Genomic DNA, 20,172 nt, shown 5'->3' on the forward strand with positions numbered 1-20,172 from the left:
GAAGTGTTAGTTAAGCACTAGAAGTTTTATAGAAAGAATTATAATGCAACCTATTTACTGTTTTATTTGTAAAACAAAAATAGGTAGCTTTAAAAAGCAGCACAGCTTAAAACCTCGAAGCATGAAAGCAAAAGCACACAGGCAGTTGCTCTTAAAGAGCCGAATTCACTTCAGAGATTTTGAAAACAAATATTTGAGAACATAAATATTCTGAAAATATTCAGAATGCAAAACCAAATCCTCTATTTTGATTTAAATGTTCCTAAAATTTTCGCAAAGGACACACAGTGGTAAAATTAGAAAGCATACATGCAACAGGAGAGCAGAAATTAACTGAGGTATTATCATGTACACCTTACCCAAGCAGGAAGGGAGAAGAGCCATGTACTTTGTTAAACTTGCAGCAATCAAGTGAAGAAAACAGAAAAGTGATCTGTGTTAGCAATCAGTATAGGCCAACTTTCTATTGTGTACCACCACCAGAGCTGATGAAAAATGAGAACCAGTGCTTGAATTACAGAATTCCCTGTTCCCTTTCATTTTCTGTCATTTGGGTATTTTATGAGCACGTGCATTGATTGTGATATACTTCAGTGTAATGACAATGTGAAAGACTCAACAGCTACATTTACTGGGAGAATTCAGTATCTCTGCAGAACACCAGATGATTGCTATAGCTTAACGTTTTTAGTGTTAACATGCAGCACACAGACTAGGTGATCAGTAAACAAAAACAAAGTGTGGTAGTCCTCTCTACAAACTAGTCAAACAAATTAGTGTGAAGAATTTTTACAAAAAGCTTGAAAATTACAGACTCCTGCAAATCCAGAGTTTGAAGTACATTTAAACACAAAGGTTACAATCAAAGCCTTAAGAAAGACTGGTCTATTTTGGCCTTTGACTTTTTTAGGGTATGCGAAGAGAGATGAAATATTTTTCTGAAAAATTTCCAAGGAGATAGTTAAGTTTGTTGTTTACAGAAAGAGATTCACATATCATTAAATCTAAGTTAAAAGCAAAAAAGCTAACATTTCACTTAGAATGCTTTGCCACCCAAAGCCAGCAACAACTTCCTCAGTGAGTTCAAGGGCCAGCATTTCAACCCCACAAGTTTAATTATAACAGTATTACCATGTCAACCACAGTGCAAGGCCTAAATAAGCTGCTATATTTTACCCTATTAAAAAACTACTTCACATTAAAAGTCACATTAATGCAAAGATATTCAATTAATTTAGTATATGTTTCTGACTTCCATAGGTTTTCTCCTAAACAGCCTTCCATGGGAATGTACAGGTATCTAACAGGACTTCAGACTTCAAACTGAAAAACAGCAGCATTGGAATGTTCACTACTCACCTTTCCATAAAAACACAATATATAAAATCTCAAAAACACTTCAACAGACATGGTTTTATGGCCAAGTGAATAAACAAAACAATTAATTCATAACATTTCTTCCTCAAAGACACTATTTCAAGGAAAAAAATGCTGTAAAAAGATACCATTTAAAGGGTGGATTTTAAAGTAATTGGTAATAAACACAACACACACATCATTCTTTAACGGATAGCAAACTTTCAGACAGGAAACAGATATGTTAATACAGAAACCAGTTACTTCAAACTGTTATGTATCATTTCACAATAACACATGCGATTTATTTGTAATAGAGATTCAAGGCATATTGTACACACTGTTATCCTTAGTGAGCAAGACAGTGAAATTCAAATTCCACACAGTACCTGGCTATGTATCGTTTTCCCATGTACTGGAACTGATGTAAGCATACTCTGCAGAAAACACATAAGTCAGAGAAGCAACACTTAAAACAATCTCTTCTACATTTACATACATTGGATTTATTAAACTTACTTTTGTTTAGCTTTAAAATCTTAAGGCATAAAACTTTATTTCTCCCACCTTTAAAATTCCCTTCCAGTCCCCCAAGCCAACCAAAGGTAAATATAGCTCTTCTGAAATCAGTCACAGAGGGTGGTTGTTTTGGGCAAACTGAGATGAAGAGCAAAAGGTACATAAGGCTGCCTCCAGAGCACACCTATCTCAACACTCTGAATCAAAACAGCTAGTGGGAGTCTAACAGTGACAAAGTAGAAGGGACAAATGGTGAAAAAACAAAACACCTTAGAAAACCGTAATCAGTGAGTTCAAAGTGCTTCATCTTGTACAGATTTTTAGTATTTATAGAGAAGAAATGCTTAACCTCAACTATCTCAGACAAAATCTCATTACGTAAAGTAAAATGAAGCCCACAGTTACAGTTATTTACAAACGACAGCAATCCAGGACAAGTTACATGAAGGACAGAAGCAAAGAGATAACCAGACATGACATGTACACACATATTTTGTAAAACATGTATAAGGGTTCAAAATAAGGGCAATACATTCTGCATTTTTCCCCTTGACCTAAAAAATCTTAATTACAGGTGGTTTTTTTGGTGGGTTTTTTGTTTGGTTTTGGTTTTTTTCTTCTGGTCTCCAGATTCCAGGATAACAATAACAGGGTTTCAGACAGAATTATTTTCTAAAGGGAATCTGCTTTTATAAGAAGATAATAAAGGCAAATTTGCCAGGTGCCTCTGCTTGTCTTCAGAAGTGGTAGGTACACAACACTGATGACTAATAAACTAGAAGTCACACTTCCAGATCAAGAAAGATGGTGTGAACGGAGGCTGTAATAATGATTTTGACTCTTCCCACTGTAAGTAATTATCCTGGTAATTCAGAACACTTAATACAACTTCCCTTGTAGAATATTCAAAAAGCTCTTCTTTAAAGTGTAAATCCAGCCTGAAAACTGCCTTTCAGCTTTTCTCTTCCATGTGCCAGTTGTGAATGAGGGAGGACACTGGCAAGTGGTCTCAGTGTCACTTTGTACTCAGACATTAAGTAGATGAGCAGTCTCCAAACTGCAGAGTCAGAATGGTGTTTGCCTCCCCCAGATTTGTCACTCTATTTGCAAACTAACCTCAACCCCCTTTCTCATATCTTTTTGTCTTTTTTAGATTCTAAGTTTTTCAGAAACAGTTCTTTGCGTGGTGACTATCTACCTACCAGAAATACTGTCTTACAGAGGTAATGAGAAACTATTGTAGTGATCTGTACTAAAAAAAAAAAACCACCATCAAAATGAGCATTATTGGTACTGGCAAAATACTCCTAGAATTGACGGAGGTAGACTTTTACCAGCCTTGTTCCTGTGATATCATCCACTGCACTAACAAAATGGAAAATTTATTCTTTATTCCATATACTGCTATTGTGATGGAAATCTTCTTTAATAATTAGTAATTTGAGGTTACTGTTTTGATCATAAACTAATCCTATCCAGCCCTTAAGTAAGAAATATCTAATGGCAAAATACTGTTCACGACTGATTCTGTACAGTTTACACCTCAGGCTTCAGAGAGTCTACTAAGTGGGCTTATTTACTTGTTCAGTTCTGCCTCTGGTACCATCAATATCATGCCAGATGTACTCAAATATTGAGTTAAAACACTATGTACAATATAGTCCTAAAAAAGACCTTGAGTAGCACATTCCACAACACAAGTAACAACTGACCTTATATTGATTGAGCTTCTACTACAGAAAGAAAGGAAAGCAGCCAGTGAAACAAGCAAGGCAAGCAGAAAGGCTTCTTGTGGTGCACCACTTCAAGCAAACAGTGCCTTCTTCACTTTTTATTAATGTATCAGTCACTTCTCATGAACAAGCACACTAAGTGTGCATAGGGATGGAGTGTAGCCATTGATAACAAATACTGGTTTCATCCTCTATCTTTTCCCTTACAGAATGGGAGAAGACACAAGAGGAATGCTAGGAGGATGCTTCATAACCCTTTGTTTCCGAAGTTAGGCAATTCAATCAATTTTCACATGCAACCGTATCATCTCAGTAGATCACACTAGAAAACGCACTACTCGCTGTTCAGGAACTTCCTGAGTTCACTTCTGTACAGCCTAACTGCAGAAACGATCATGGAATTGGACAGACATGCAATCGTGCTCATCAAGTTAAGAACTTCTAAACGGACCAAGATGGCATTATTTTTCCAAACAAATAAATAAAAACATACATACACACTTAAATTCACACTCATGTTTTGAACAGCATAGCCAAACATATTATTTTATGACAAGCTTAAAAATCTTACTCTGTGATCGTGAAAAAGTCCATGAGTTCAGCTTTTGTGGCCTTGTTCCAATATGTAAACAGTGCATCTAGGAAAAAGAAAAATATTAAAAATGAGACAAAGGCAGCAAACACACAAAACTACTAAGAAAAAGAGTTGACACCAGTCCTTGGTTTTCAGATAATGAGAATTTGGAAAAAACAAAAAATGGCTTGTGGGGTACAGATAACTGTCACTATTTTAAAATTTTACTTCAAGCTGATTATACAAATGCACATATCAGTTCTCAAAATGAGCTTCTACTATATGCTTTTAATTACTTCACAATATTCCCATACCATTTCACATTTTAAATAGTAATAATTGTATAGTCAGTAGTGACTACAGTGTTCTAAAAATGTAAGACGTCAGTATATTTTGGACTGTTACTCCTATAACCTGCTTTTTTATAGACTGGTCTCAACATTTTTTAAATTCAAATTTACGATTTCTGCTTTTTAAATTTATAATACTTTACTATAGGTAGTATTTCAGCACAGGTTTCAGATTTTGTTTATTTGCACAGATTTCAAAAAAGGCTATTTTTTACAAAGCTTGTAGTTACATAGCCAAGACATGGCCTCTTTTGCCAAAAATGTTCACAACTAGTTAACAAATTAAAAATTATTACAAAGATGTGTGGCAACATTTATTTGACACTTTTTCTTTCCCAGGAGAATTGAGACCAAAAAATTGCCACTGTGCTTATGTAAATCTAAGTTGAATTTTCAAGAAATTCTGACTAATATATTTCAAAGTGTAAAACAGTGAAAAAGATATTTTGAGTTTTATTATTTTTTGTAAAGAAAACTTCCATTTTCCCAACTGGACCGTAAAATCACACACAGATATTCATTTTGTTACCAAGCCCCTAAGTGAGTGTCACACTTTGAAGGAATAATGAGCATTTAATGCTTACAAGGTTTAAGTCAGAGTTTAATTTCACCAATCACACATATGTGCAAAACACAACACGATACCTACATGTAAAATGTTCTGCTGACTTTGAAAATGTATTAAAATCACAGACGTAAATCTAACACAATTTCAAATTTATGAAAAATGTGTGGAATTACCTACCTTCTGACATACTTCTTAAAATATGAAGGAAACACATGAGCAGACTTTTGATCTCTGCTTGGTCAAGTTTGTCATATCGAACAACTGAACTTCCTGAAGTGCTGCTCTGTTGGTTCTGAAAAGAAAACAGACATATTTTGGCTAAAGTGTTCTTTAACTGATAATAAACTAACATGTTTTAAATTGCCTTATTAATTCCTGCAACAGAAAAAGGATCTCAGAACGAAGACAAAAATGTTTCATGTAGAGACAGGTCACTAAAACACACACTACACACAAGAAGTATACCAAATTAAGCCTCTTTACCTTTGTTTATTTTTATATCCTTCTCTGTATGATGTTTTTCCCCCAGAGAGAGAAGTAAGAGGGGAAAGTTACCTAACAGTGATTATTAATCAAGTTAATTATACAGATACCCACATTGTAGAAATCAGGCATACGCCTTGTGCTTAGATGAAACACTTAAAAAAATAAATGCTACTGTTAGGTGATACATATATGCTCCTTTGCTTTTGAAGAAACTTATGCTGAACTCTGTAGACAGACTTGCCTCTACAAAATTCTTTCCACTTAAAGATGTAAGAACCTCAAGAAAAACATACATGAATGGCAATAATACACATTCTGGAAGATTAACTACTACTTGCCCTTTCCTTAAAAAAAAAAAAGTCAGCCCAAAAAGAAAACCAACCAAACAAAAACACCCTTTTGATGTGTAATCAGTTCTCTGAAATGTCAACAGTCTGGTATAATTGATCTTTGCAACTCTTTGGTTTCTACAAAAAAGCTGGATCATCTTGGCTCCATGACCTTTTTAAGGACACATATCAGGGTTGGAAGAAATCCTTCACATCAAAATTAGAAAAACATCCTAAAAACAAAAAACAGACTCAAGGGAGAAAAGTGCTTGGTTTCATCAACAAAGTAAGAAGTGCCAATATCTCAAAGGCAGAACAACCCTTCCAGGAACACTCCTCACGGAAAGCAGGAGACATGCTAATCCCTGAGGGAACATTTCACAGCATACGCATCAATTGACTGCTGAGCCTTTCAACGAGTTCCATGTAAAAGGAAAAAAATGCTGTCCTAAAACATTCTGTGTGAATGTGTCACATAGTAGTCATTGAACAGATGCGCAGTGAAACTGAATGTGAAACTATGATTAATACTAGTCAGTTACTGAAATTTAGGAGGAAATGAACACCTATATAAAGCCTGATTGCTGTAGAGTCTAAAGAACTCTAAAGACTGTCTGTCTACCTTTGAAATATCTCTGGTGAACAAAGAAGTGCTACTATACAGCTTTATGGATACTGAAATAGAGCAGGAAATTAATGGGTGGCAGAGCAGAAACAGAATTTGACTTTCCTAGACTTTTGGATACTGTCCAGAGCACTAGATAATATTGCTTCTAAAATAGGTGAACATGTACACCTATAAAAATAGGATAAAAGTAGCACTATAGCTACTCACAAGCTTAATTTAAAATAAAGTGTGCATATATTAAAACTGATATACTTCCAGACAATTCTGATTACACAAGTATAGATCTACAGGTTATTCCAAAAGAAACATTAAAATAAAAACATGGGTCTTCAGTAACGATATCAAGCAACGAGCAGAAACTCGAAGATAACATGCACTGAACAACTGATCTACTAGAAAGTTCAGAAAGCAACGAATAAAAAGCCAGGATTAAGTATTATTCAGGGAAAATATTAACAGCATGCAAAACATAAATCCTGTATTACCTAAATTGCCAGACCAGATCAGAATTTTCAAAGGATGCTGACTCCTTTGAAAACCCTTTAGTAATTAACATGACAACTAAGTAATAGATGACAGCATTGCCATTTAGCAACAGTGTATGCACAAGATATTTCTTTATTTACGTGGTCAATGTAAAAAGATTATTTGGTTCTATTTGTGTTAAAGACCCCAAGACTCAAATTCTGCTGTTGTTTAAGGTGATTGGATTTTTATGCTTAAATTAAACCATGTGCATGAACTATTCCAGGTTTGGCATTTAAAGGTATTTTACATGGTATTGTACATATTTGGCTTGAGATTCAACTGTTGCAAAGAAGTGGCAAAACTACTGATCACACACTTCACTCAGAAGCTGAACTATACCAAGCACAAAAATCAAATACTTCTTGTAACTGAAGAGAGAAAGCTGCATGCAAAATTTTCTCTGGCAAAGCTGGAATTGTCAGAAGTGAAAAATCCATAGTAACACGGTTTTTCTTTGCAGGGTGAGAATTTTCTTCTTCTTCTCCATTAGGGCGCATAGCATGAGCAGAGTGCCTTCTGAGAAGCTTCTCTCTCTGCCACACGAAGGCATGTCAGAGTCAAGGGGAAAAAGTTAACATGTTGTGACTTGCACAACAAGATCTAAGAAAATGAAACGTGATCAGTATCAACACAAACTCTAGAAAGACACGACTGAATACCTCAGAGCTACTGCAGCCAGAGGTCCTAATTTGTAACTGCTTTCAAGTGAAATGATTTAGAAAAGTCAAACTGATATAAAAGAAATCAACTAGAGAAAGCACAGCAACTGGTTTTTCAACATTTAAAAAACGCTACGCATATTGTATATAGAAAAGGATGGAATGAGGGTCTCCACAAAATCAAAGCTGTACTAACTAGAATTCAGTTCTCAAGCGAAATTCAATACACTTCACCTAGTGCCCTTCTCTAGCAAAGGAAACAACTGCTTGCTTATGTCTCTACATGGAAAATCTGTTTGTATTTTCTGCAAAACAACTTAATAAATATGCAAAAAGAGTTTGTATGATAATTATTTTGTAAAAGAAAATCTTATGTAAAATACTGCTCTGCAGTTATTCTAGAAATCCCACTCCCAATGGAGATTAGAGAAGTTAATTCCTATGAGACTTAATATGAAATTTTACACTTTGGATTTTTTATTTTGGTTTGCTTTTTTTACCTTGTCAAGAGAATTGCTTTTCTCACTGTGTCTTTCTGGGAGACTGTTTCCCGAGTCTGTACTTATAAGAGAGCCTCTTGAGTCAGCATTCCTCACGCTATTAACATTGGGAGTTGATGTGGTGTATGGGGAAGCTAAAAAAAAAAACAACAAACAACCCAAAACAATATAAAAATCTCAAACAATACATATAGTGTAAAAAATCACTCCATAGTTTAGTCAGACTTCTAAAACCACCATATACATATACATTTTTTAAGAAGGCAAAAAACTGACTCCATTTAGTTACTTTTAATGAAGACAAACCCATCACAGAGTTTCAGGAAAGTATATTTGTACATACATACACACAGACATGTATTGCACAACTTCATATACACATGTAAAAAAAAACATATGTAGCAAAACATACACACTTAAATGAAGAATGTATATTTAAAAATCTCCCCTTTCCTATTTTTCATCATAATTTGTTTTTTTTAATTGACTAGTAAGTGACCCAACTAATTCCAGCAGACAAAAACAGGAAAACACATTAAGAGGACAGATAGGAAGATGCCCACTGGTGTGCACAAGCAGCATCCCACTCAGATGTGGTCTCTATTATCATGTACAAAATCACGGATTACGGCACTCCTGCCATAAGTGACTAAGGCCAGTCTTGTCGCCTATTTCTCTGCAGCAAGACAAAAGCTATCACCTTTGATGGGGGAAAAAGCTACTCTATCCAGGTGATAGCTTTTGTTTCAAATAGATAAGCAAACCCAAAAAGATTCCAAAAGAAAGATTTCACGTACAGACTGGGAATTCTGGCTCACGCCAAACAGTTGATGGCATTAGGGTTCTGGTAATGAAAGTAGCAGTAACATTCAAGTATATATGCAGAAAGCAATGAAAGTTGGACACAGAACAAATATTTCTGGTAACAAGTGAAAAAGAGCACTCGTTTCTTTTTTAAATGATTTTATTTTTTAAGTGCTTACCAATGCCAGAGATAACACCAAATAGATCTTTAGGAAGATTGTTATCCAATGTGTTTCCTGATTTTTGTGGTGTTACTAGCTGACTTGCAGTTGGCAAATTAAGTGCATCATCCTTTGCACTCTGTTTGGAAACAAGAGGAAAATGTGATTGCTGTTTTCCACATAATGGACTTAGTGAATATTACATACTTTACCTACTAGAGCAGTATTTGTTATATATTTCTTTCTTAAATTTTAATTTCTATTAAATATGCTCAAAAATATGGAATGAGATGTTCAGGAATTTTCACAAGCTCGAGATAGCCTAAAACTTAAGATATCTCAGGAAACATTGAAGAAATGAGTATTTCATTGAATTTTAAACACAATGAAACAGATATTTCCAGAGGACCCTAATTACTTTTATTTCAAATATTCAAACATTTCTCTTGTTGGAAGAGAGTGAATTCCTTTCTTAATACCAAGTGGAACACAGCAAGATATAGCAAAAAAATGCAATACATTAATAATTAAATCCTAGATTCAATAACTGTATGCAACTATAACGTACCAATATGCACTTTCACAAACTCCATTTGAATTCATTCTCTTATAGATCTCTCACACTACTGCTGTTCCAAAAGCACACTCCTTTAAGGTCAAAAATTCTTCTCTTATTTCTATAAATTTAATCATTTTTGTAGTTCATTTATTTAAGTGTTGGACTGAATTGAAAATTAAGATTTTTTTTTTTAAGCTACCACAAATATACAATATTTTCTGCTTAACAGCAACAGCAGCTACTGAATCTGTTGGGATTTTAGTGGACATAACCAATTCTCTCTGTGTTAGATGTCAGGGGAGTATCCTCTTGCATAAAAATGAAGTACGTGCAAGTGCCTCCAGCACCAGGATCTACAATACAGGCAAACTGCTTATATAAACTGGTAGGCAGACTAAAGAGAAGTGTAATTCTTGAGTAAAAAACAAAGACAATTTAATGAAAACTCCTCACACAAATTTTACCAAAACTGAGTGGTCTATAGTTTATCTTGAAATGCAGGCACATGCACCAGAAATACAGAAAAAGCATCATATTACATGGCAGTATAATCAAATAGCATTAGACTGATGCTGTGGCAATCTGTGTGACCTAGCATTCTCCAGAAAACTTCAGATTCAAGTAGAGATCAATAAGGGCACTGTGACCTGTATGTAGGACCAAACTAGCCAATTATCATGTTAGGCATAACTTAGCTGGACAAGAGAAACTGTAACCGAAACCAAAAAGGTTAACTAAGCTTTTAAGCTCAGAAAAAGCACAGAAAACAAACACACAGAATTCTGAAGTTTAGGAAACTCTTTGTTTGCCAGAAGTATGCAGTGTTTTATATACATGTTACCAATAAACTATGATAAAAATAATTCAGAATACCAAATAGAAATGGTCACTCACATTGCTGGAAGGGTTAACAGGAAACGGAGACACATCTTTAACATTGATTCGCTGAACATTTTCTATGAGTAGTCCAAAGAGTGGCAAATACATAGTTGCTATTCTTGCTTGATGGTTCTAAATAGAGTTTAACAGTTCATTAACGAATTACAGATTTAATTTTTAATCATCAATTTAATCTATTTACTCCTAAATTACAAAAAAAGAGCACTTAATAAATATTTGCCAAGCCAGAGCCCACATTGACAAGTTCATAAATTGCAAAAGCAGTGATCATCGCTGTGTTTCATTCTAATTTACAGAAGTAAAATTTTATTTACTATTCTAATATAATGCAGAAAAAAACTAAATTAATGTGAATTTAGCTAAGACTAAATAAATTAATATTACATTAGCCTGATAAATTAATGACATCTTCCATTAAAGTGTGATGGCTTCTCCACAGCACAGCTGATGTTAAAAAACAAGTCAGGAAAATAAAAAAAAAAATCACTCAACATTTACTACCATGACTTGTAGCTTTCTTATACTCATTTTATGAATAATAGATGATCAAAGGACACCTGTCAAGTATTAAGAGCTTTAAAACTGTTCATAAACATCTGATGACTTCAAAAATAGCAGTTAGATTACACTGTCCTAAAATGTAATAAACATGTCATTACATTAAAAGGTGTGTCGTGCTTTCATTTGGTAAAAATACAGGATTTGCAGATTGATTGTGATACAGTCTTCACGCTTATTTTCATCACAGTCTGAACAGAAATAGCATTGCTACAAATTAACAAGTTTTTTTATGAAAGAAAAAACTTTGTGTGTATACACACGTAATCTTTATTATTTTGTTCTACTAGCATAGCAATACACTTACCCTGGAAGTATATCTATCATCAAAAGAATGCTTTATCATCAAATTCTTGAGCACACTAATGGCAATCTGCCGCACGTCTCTAAACTCTTGTAATGCATTGCCCACCTCCCTTAGAAGCAGTCCCACTAAGAAGTGATTTTTACAGAACTCATCAGTTAATGAATAGTCCAGGTGAAGGTCTGGAAGTAAAGTACAAGTTTTATGTAAGGAATGGTATTATTTAAAATCAATTTATTACTTAACTTCAGGTTGAACTAAAAAGTTTCCAACATTACTGACAAACTAATATATATTCATATATATAATACATAATCATAGTTATTCCTATATCCCTAGCCCCATTCACTGCATAATGATTTATTTAATAAACAGACAATGATGACATATATTCAATCAAGAGAAGCTGGAGAAAGTTAACTAAATTAAAAAAAATATTTTAAATACTGCCTAATATTCAAAAGTTTTCCTATTAAATTTACCCAGACCAGAATCTTATAGCTCCAAATTCAAATTTTCAATGCATATTCAGGCACTGGAAACACACACAGTGCACAAAGGTTGTTTCTAAATTCTTTCAGGAATTTAGATGTATGGTAAAAGCAGTAGGAGTCTGTAGTTTAGTCCCAGATCAGTAAATATGAAGGACTGCAAGCAAAACATGGATTAAGAAGTTTTAAATTTCTGTACTGCAGTTTTAAGCTCCTCCTTCATTATCTCACATATGCATCTATTATGAATATAGACTATAAAGCCTGCTAACAACTGTGATCTGTTTATTGATATGCTCTAAGAAAATGGTCAAAAAATTATCAGTGTAGTAAACATGTAATGAAGACATTGCCTTTACAACGCGTGTCTAAATCAAGCAATTTCTTCTCAATGTATCAGAACACAAAAGGACACAATATTTAAACAAGATAACACAAATGAATCTATGAAAATTAAACCTGCATTGTAATACAGTAGACAACTTTTCTGCTACAATTAAACAATACTACATTTTCCAGAAATATTTATATAGTCAGTGTTAATTGCAATAGAATTGGAGTTAAAGATAATTTCATTTGAACATTTGTGCTTAAACCACTGCAATGCAATTTTATTTCACAAAGCACTTCTAACAGTAAACTAACTGTAAATGTTTATTAAACCCCATATAATATATAAATATTATATAGATATGTACACACACAAAACCCCAGCACATCTAACAAAGTCAACCTGCTCCCTTTTTAGAAGTATTTTTTGTGTAATAAAATAATTCAGTTCATGTATGTACTGAATATATGACAGTTTAAGAGACTTTAGCCTGAAGATCCTATTTATTATAATGTATATTTGTTTAAAATTTCAGCTGTTCAAGGGTTTCTCATATTCACTGTCATCGTTCAATACAATAATAGATGCTAATCTCAAAGCATTTTCATTTTTCAAAGAACTCTCCCAGTAAGAGAATCCATTAAGCCAGAAAGAAACAAAAAACAACACAGATGTTGTACAGGCCTTCTTGTAATTCACTTCAGAGCTGAACACGTCACCCAAGATCTCTTTTCCTTGAGACAGCAAAACAGAGCCAGAAACACTTCCGATAAAGGTCATCTTTCCTGGCTGAACTCCTAGTTCACCAGGGAGCAGCATTCTACATTGTTCTTTATTGTGTAATCAGAAACACTATTTTCTCTAGTTTGTCTCTTTTCTTAGGATCCCTAAACCAACAACTCATAGTCCCTTTTCTGTGGAAATATTTATGCAGTGTTATTATACCCAAGACACTCCTGAAGGCTGAAAAAGCCAAAGACAGAAACAAGTTCTATGCAGCTGTCCAGCTCTTAGTCCCAAAACCTTTTCTACCAATCTGACGAAAGCCAAAGCTCAGCTACAGCTGAAACTGGTAATGAACTTCAATGGCAACAAGAAGAGCTTCTACCACTTCATTAGCATTAAAAGCCTAAATAAGGAAAAGATGGGATATTTGCTGAATGGGGACTGTGATTTAGAGACAGTGGACTTGGGTAAGGCTGAAGTAGTCCATACCTTCATTACCTTATCCTTCACTGCCATGGTTCCAAGGCCTTAAGAGTCTAAAGACTAGCTTCAAGGAAGAGAATTATCAGCAGTGGATGAGGGTCAGGTATCTCTCAAGAGACCTCCAGCAAATCTACAGCACTGGATAAGATGCCGAGAGAATTAGCAGATATTACTGGAAGATCACTCACTAACATCTTTGTTAAGCCATGGTGATAAGGGGTCTCCCATAACTGGGACATTGCGATGACTGAATGTAGACATTGCACACATCTTCAAAAAAGGGTAAGAATAATTCAGGGAACTAACAGGCCTCACTTTGGTCCTTGAAAAAGTAATGAAGCAAGTCCTTTTGGAAGCCATTTTTCAGCCAGTGAAGGAGAAGAGTGACTGGGAATGGCCAGGATAGATTTACCCTGAGTAAATTATGCTTGACTAACTTGTCTTCTACAATGGAGCTCACTAAATCTGTGGATAAGGGGAGAATAGCAGAAATCCATGTGGTCATTGTATGCCAACTGGGACATTACAGTTTAGGTGAATAGACACCTAAATGTGCAAAAGAAATAGGTGGATCATTGGACTTAAAGGTTGGTGGTGGTTGATGGTTGGTACTCTACTTGGAGACTACCTACACGAGGCTGCACACTGTAAACCTACCTACAGAAGTGTTGCAGGCCTCTGCAGCTAGTGAATTAAAAGCTAACTCTTGAAAAAAAAACCCCAAACTTAATAATCAGAACAGGAAAAGGAGGCAGTCAAGGATGTAGTTTACCATATTTTTCCATGACAAGATACTTTGTATAGATTACTCTGCTACCTAAACTATTCCTTTAAATTCAAATGAAAAGATCACAACTTTAGGCTTCCATTTAACAATTTTGAAGTTTTCAACATCTCATAGACCTGAAGTTACACAGTCTACACATCTAATATTAAAAAGGTGATGCCTAAGAAATACACCATACACTTCTTCGGAAGAATTTACCTTGGTATCTCTGAACTCTGCCTTTTCCAAATGGCATTGGTAGATTCAAAGGTATGTAGTGCTCATGATTACAGACTACACGGAGGAATTCAAATTTGAATTCAAAAAGAGTCTGCAAAAATAATATTAAGTATAAATTAAACAACCGAGACGGTAATTTGAATAACACATTAAACACAACTTTCTAACATGAAAGGGTGGTTTCTGTCAGTCTTGCAGTATGAAGGATGCGGACCTCATGGTTAAAGTTCCATATGTCAGAATAAAATAATTCCAGCATACTTCATACTTGACAACTGGCTATAGTTCTATGCACTGTTCCCATTGTCCAAAGTTATTTAAGTTTACTAGCACATTATGTATTGAAGTTAAAGAGTTTTGGACCCACAGAAGTAGTTTCTTTGGACATGTGGTACCTGTTTTCACCACTACAGTAAACGTCCAGAAACTGAGCACATATCAACTCTACCAACTTTGGCCTTTCTTACGTTCATGCTTAAAATTTCTGCTCAGCGTTGCACCCCCACCACTTTCACAATACACACGATCTAGAGTGGTAAATTTGCACTCAAAGATAGGAATCAAAATAAGAAAAAGTGATTTGATAGAAAGAAAAAGTGGTCGAGGCACAGCACAGGGACTTCTAATGTAACTGGGAAGAACTCTGAAGACTTAATGCAGGACTCTATCCACATGCATCAAGAAGAGGCAACTTCTAAAAACAGTGAGTACCTTTGGATCTCCTGGGGCAAAGCAGCTGATGTAGTTATTGATTTGCTTGAAAACAAAGCCTCTATCCATAAAAGTAAAACACCTCTGAGGAAAACAAGCAAAACCAAGAATAGAATTGATTTAGTACTGTCTCAGTGCTCAGTAATTACATTTCTGTATTTTATAAGTTTATTTATCAAACACATTATTGATATTTCAGTTTGAATATAAAAATCAATAAAACAAGCAAACTAAATACGTGTATACAGATATGGATACCAATTTTTCCCTTACGGTGTAGAATGCAAACAAACTGCAGATAAAAAGCAGTTTGATGAGAGGAACTCTATCTTGACAGAAACAAAAATTACATGCCACTAGCAGCTTCATCTACCATTTATTTCCCATCATATTTCTCCCTACTGGATCATATTGACAGAAAAAAGAGAGCAAAAGTCTGTCTACATAAAATGCATACAAATAAAACATTACTCAATGTATGAAGCTTTTATAGAATTAGAAGGTAAGCCAGATGATATTGTTAAAAAAAAGAAAAATCAAAATACATTTTGGATAAAATATAAATTAATTTTTTAAAATATCAAACTTTTGAACAGATGTCTTCTTGATTACAGAAGATACAGATGATACTTCAATGCATTTTAATTCAACACAGAATTATATTTTAAAGGAATTACGCATATTCAGATTTATATGAGTTGGCTTTAAGATTCTTTAAATTCCATGAAGAAGCAGTATTATTGAAAAAGTAACCACTGAGCCCGATTTGCTTGTGTACCTACTTTTATAAAGGCAGCAAGGCTATGGTTTGCATTTTTTGAAGCCTCTGGATTGTCTCTGTACTTCTGAGTGATGTGTGGCATTAGCATATTAACAACTGTTTCAACTGCGTGATGAAAGGAAGCAGAAAATCTCTGGTTTCGCAACAGCTAGAAACAAATTCAGATACAATATTTAATATGGTTTATAACGTTAAAATACATCAGAAAATTTACTTTAGATAAGATACAGAAAACCTGACAGGGAGAGGGAAGACAAAGAAAGTATTCGAGTTTTCCCATTTCTCATATTAGCTTTAAGCAAATGAGTCTTTGTAGCACTTATGGAGGAAAGAATAACAACAAAATCTAAAAAATATCAGAACTAGTAGTAATGTGAATGCTCATCGATGGTAGCATGCGATACTACACAAGAGATGAAGATTATATGAGCGAGGATAATAAAAACGTAACATGGCAGAGTCATTTTGAAGAGTAAATTGCATTTCTGTCTGTTTACACAGATTCCTGCTTTAAAAAATATTATATTCTACTGTACTTATTTTATCTGCCATCTGATCTCAATTTAAAAATGTCATCCCTACTGCAAAGAAGTTATAATTAAATTAAGGAAATGGGTTTTCATGACAGCAAGTTAGTGGTTTCTTTGAAGTTTTTTTTAAACCAATATGTTGTTTCCAAACTTGTGAGGACTTCTGTAAGTTTGTTAAAATCAGAAAAAAAACCATATAAACTTTGTTTAGCCAAGCAAAACCTGCATGCTGTTGTTTTTCAAAGTATCACCTACTAAATCCAATAGAAAACTGCCTCAAGCTATACAAGTTTTACACACACCATGTTTTGAAAACCTTGCCCAGATGCACCACATTCTGTAACTAGAGAATCTTCTCACAGAGCTGAATACTGTAAAATAACAAGTACTGCCAGTACTGTCAGGTAAGTACTGAGATCAACAGTATTTCTTTATTTTTTTAAAATATAATTTTTAATTTAAAAAATTTTAATTCCATTCCAGAAGTCTCTAGAAAATTTCAGCTTTTTTTAATAAGAAGCAGTGTTTTATGCTTTATAAGATTATACTTCTATTTCAGTTGAATTTATTAATTAAATTAATACAATTTATTTAACTGATTATCATAAGTTCAAAATAGTAGGGTGAAATAAGAAATACTCCATTCACAGAGTGAACAGAAGCACAAACTACTTCCTTAAGGAATGCCAAATCAATAACAGAAATTCATTAAATTTTTAAACAGAAAAAAACTTTAAATTTTTAAACAGGATTTTAAAAAGCCTGAATTATTTGAACAGATACTACAAAATAAGAAAAAAGTGAAGAACAGAATAAAAGTCCACCTGGGTATTTTTCTTACTTTGGTTTCATTAAACTATTTCTACTGATTAGCGGTAGAAAAAGCTGTCTTTTCCTTCTGCTGGAAATTCTGATGAATTCCCAAACAGCTGATCAGTTAAAATCAGCAAGAACTTTGACATCCAAAATGCAAAAGGATGCACTGTACTACAAGCACAGCAAACCCTTTGTGCATATATTTGCATTCTAAAAACCCCTAAGCAAATGCTAGCTGTCACACTTCCCCAGACAGTTTAGGTCAGCGATAAAAGCTTGCTTTCTTCCACATTTCAAAAGATACTTAAATCTGCAGTACTAGTATCATGTAAATACTCAGCCCCCCCCTACCCCTTAAACTAAAGGCTGATTTCTAGATTAAACAGACTACAAACACCAGGTTTATGCCCATATATTAGAGTGCACCAGGTTGTTTTTGCACAAAACATGTCATAGAATGATAGAATCATAGAATATCAGGTTGCAAGGGACCTCAGGGATCATGTAGTCCAACCTTTCAAGGTAAAAGTATAGTTTAAATGAGGTGAGTCAGCACCCTGTCAAGCTGACTCTTAAGACTGACCAATGCAGGGGAATCCACGACTTCCCCTGGGAGATTGTTCCAATGTCTGATTGATCTCATGGTAAAAAAATTTCTTCTGGAGTTCAGTCAGAATCTCTCCAGAAGCAACTTGTGTTCATTACCCCTTGTCTTTTCCACGTGGCTCCTTGTGAAAAGGGATACTCCGTCTTCTTGGTACCCACCCTTTATATACTGGTACACAGTAATAAGGTCCTCCCCAAGCCTTCTCTTCTCAAGACTGAACAGACCCAGTTTTTTCAGCCTTTCTTCATACTGCAGGTCTTCCAGTCCTCTGATTATCCTTGTAACCCTTCTCTGGACCCTTTCCAACCTGTCCGCATCTTTTTTGTATAGTGGGACCAAAATTGGACACAGTACTCAAGGTGTGGTCTGACCAGTGCTGAGTAGAGAGGGATAATGACTTCTTTATCTCTGCTGGTGATGCCCTTTTAATGCAACCCAGCATTCTGTTGGCTTTCTTTACAGAAACATGTTTTCCCTAACAATTGTCTAACCTTTTTTAAAAAATTATGCCAATTTCTGGAATTTTCTGGAATTTCTGGAACTACTGGTCCAATTAGAAGCTGAGATTTTATTTTAAAAAACAAATTTATTTCATCCTTCCTTTTCAGTAACAGAAAGAAGATCATCCTCTTCTTCATGACATTTAAAATGGAGACAACTTCTCCTTACATTTTATGCAACACAGCAGTTAGCATCTCATGACACTACAAGCAAAAATTTGAGGTCCTCGTCAAATGCAAAATAACAGCATGTAGTCAGGCATTCTTCGCAGATTTTATCTACTCAGAGACTGAAAATCAGAATAAATCATAGCTGGGCCAACTGAGGTGGGCAGAAGTTAAGTTTAAAACACACAACAGATTTTGCTACTAAATGAGGAGCTTCACAAACTGACAGAGCTCCTTCTCCATTTCAGAGCAGTGGGGAAAAACTGTTATGCATGTTATAGGCTTTTCTTATTTAATTCAGAGATTGCTAAAAAAGTCCATATTCCTTCTATTTCTACAAAGGGTGCAATGTTGAAATCCATTATCTTTACTGTGTGATATATTTCAGTAGAATGCATAGTTTAACTTGAATCTATAAATCATGCTCCTTCCTCCCTATTGTTATAATATTCTGCAAATTATGTAGCAGTACTTAGTGCTAAAATGAGTACAGTTGAATACCATAAGACAGATTGTTTTACTTACCACTGGATAACAGTCAGTCTCGTGATATGATTTAATTCTAACTACAAGTAAGCTAGTAGCGTGAACAGGAAAATATTTTTAGTCTGTATTAGTATTCTAAGAAAAAGTGATGGTTACTAGGATTTGGACATCAAACATGTTACTTTAGAGAACATCTAATGATGAAAAATTCATTTGAGCAATCATCACATGGAGTTCACATGCTTCTTAAATGAAAAATGAATCAATAACTTCTTTAAAGATTAGATCTATTGAAATAGAAAAGTCCAGACACTTCAAGTAAGCTGAACTGGGACTCAAACTCTACTGATCATACCACAGCAGAACAGTATTAAGTGTAGCACCCTAAAGCTTTCTTTCTGATCACTGTCCAATTATTTTTTTATCCCTTGTACTTCAGACTTCCAGTTATGTTCTAAATAGACAGTGAAAATACTGATAAAGATTTCAGAACAATCTGGTAAGTTACTCAGCTGGGACTATTTTGTATACTTTAAACTTGACTTTCAAGACTTGTTTTAATACAGAAGTAAGAAAAATAAAAAGCTGTCACCAATATAAGAAAAACACTGCTTATAGGCCAAGCTGGTAGAAAAACATCTGTTTCTAAAACTTTAGCATTTTCCTTCCAGCATAGCAAATAAGGCAGAATATTGATACTTCTTATCACATACAGAAGGACTATAAACTGCATGATTCACTGTTCAGAGAGTCATTTTATATCACAGCTACTGTACTGCTCAGGGAAAAGCTCACGTATTTTCAGATAGTACTTACATCAAAGCCCCCAGTGTTATCTGTTGCTTCAAGCTTCATTGTACCACGAGTACTAAGAAATCTTCTGAGAGAGTCTGATTTACACAGACTACTCTACTGTATGGATTTTAAGGGGTTCCTATCCTTCTACAGTAATATTGATACAGCCCTGTAGCTTTTTCTACTTAATATTTCAACTGATTTCTCCTGCTGCTTTGCTCTTTC

General features: G+C 34.5%; 1 protein-coding gene across 1 annotated transcript in view; it reads right to left on the reverse strand.

The window, feature by feature from the left end:
• The window catches only part of DOCK9 (dedicator of cytokinesis 9), a gene marked incomplete at its 5' end in the record, with an annotated part of 70,588 nt that overhangs the window by 26,448 nt on the left and 23,968 nt on the right, over positions 1 to 20,172 (reverse strand). Inside the window, 10 exons of the mRNA XM_010189629.1 lie at positions 1,746 to 1,793; positions 4,180 to 4,246; positions 5,278 to 5,392; positions 8,231 to 8,364; positions 9,214 to 9,334; positions 10,649 to 10,765; positions 11,520 to 11,698; positions 14,533 to 14,644; positions 15,265 to 15,348; positions 16,047 to 16,193. Of these exons, the coding sequence (XP_010187931.1) occupies positions 1,746 to 1,793; positions 4,180 to 4,246; positions 5,278 to 5,392; positions 8,231 to 8,364; positions 9,214 to 9,334; positions 10,649 to 10,765; positions 11,520 to 11,698; positions 14,533 to 14,644; positions 15,265 to 15,348; positions 16,047 to 16,193 (1,124 nt within the window). The remainder of the gene's footprint in view (positions 1 to 1,745; positions 1,794 to 4,179; positions 4,247 to 5,277; positions 5,393 to 8,230; positions 8,365 to 9,213; positions 9,335 to 10,648; positions 10,766 to 11,519; positions 11,699 to 14,532; positions 14,645 to 15,264; positions 15,349 to 16,046; positions 16,194 to 20,172) is intronic.

This window comes from Mesitornis unicolor, unplaced genomic scaffold, assembly GCF_000695765.1.
Source record: "Mesitornis unicolor isolate BGI_N332 unplaced genomic scaffold, ASM69576v1 scaffold20678, whole genome shotgun sequence".
NCBI classification, from domain to species: Eukaryota; Metazoa; Chordata; class Aves; order Mesitornithiformes; family Mesitornithidae; genus Mesitornis; species Mesitornis unicolor.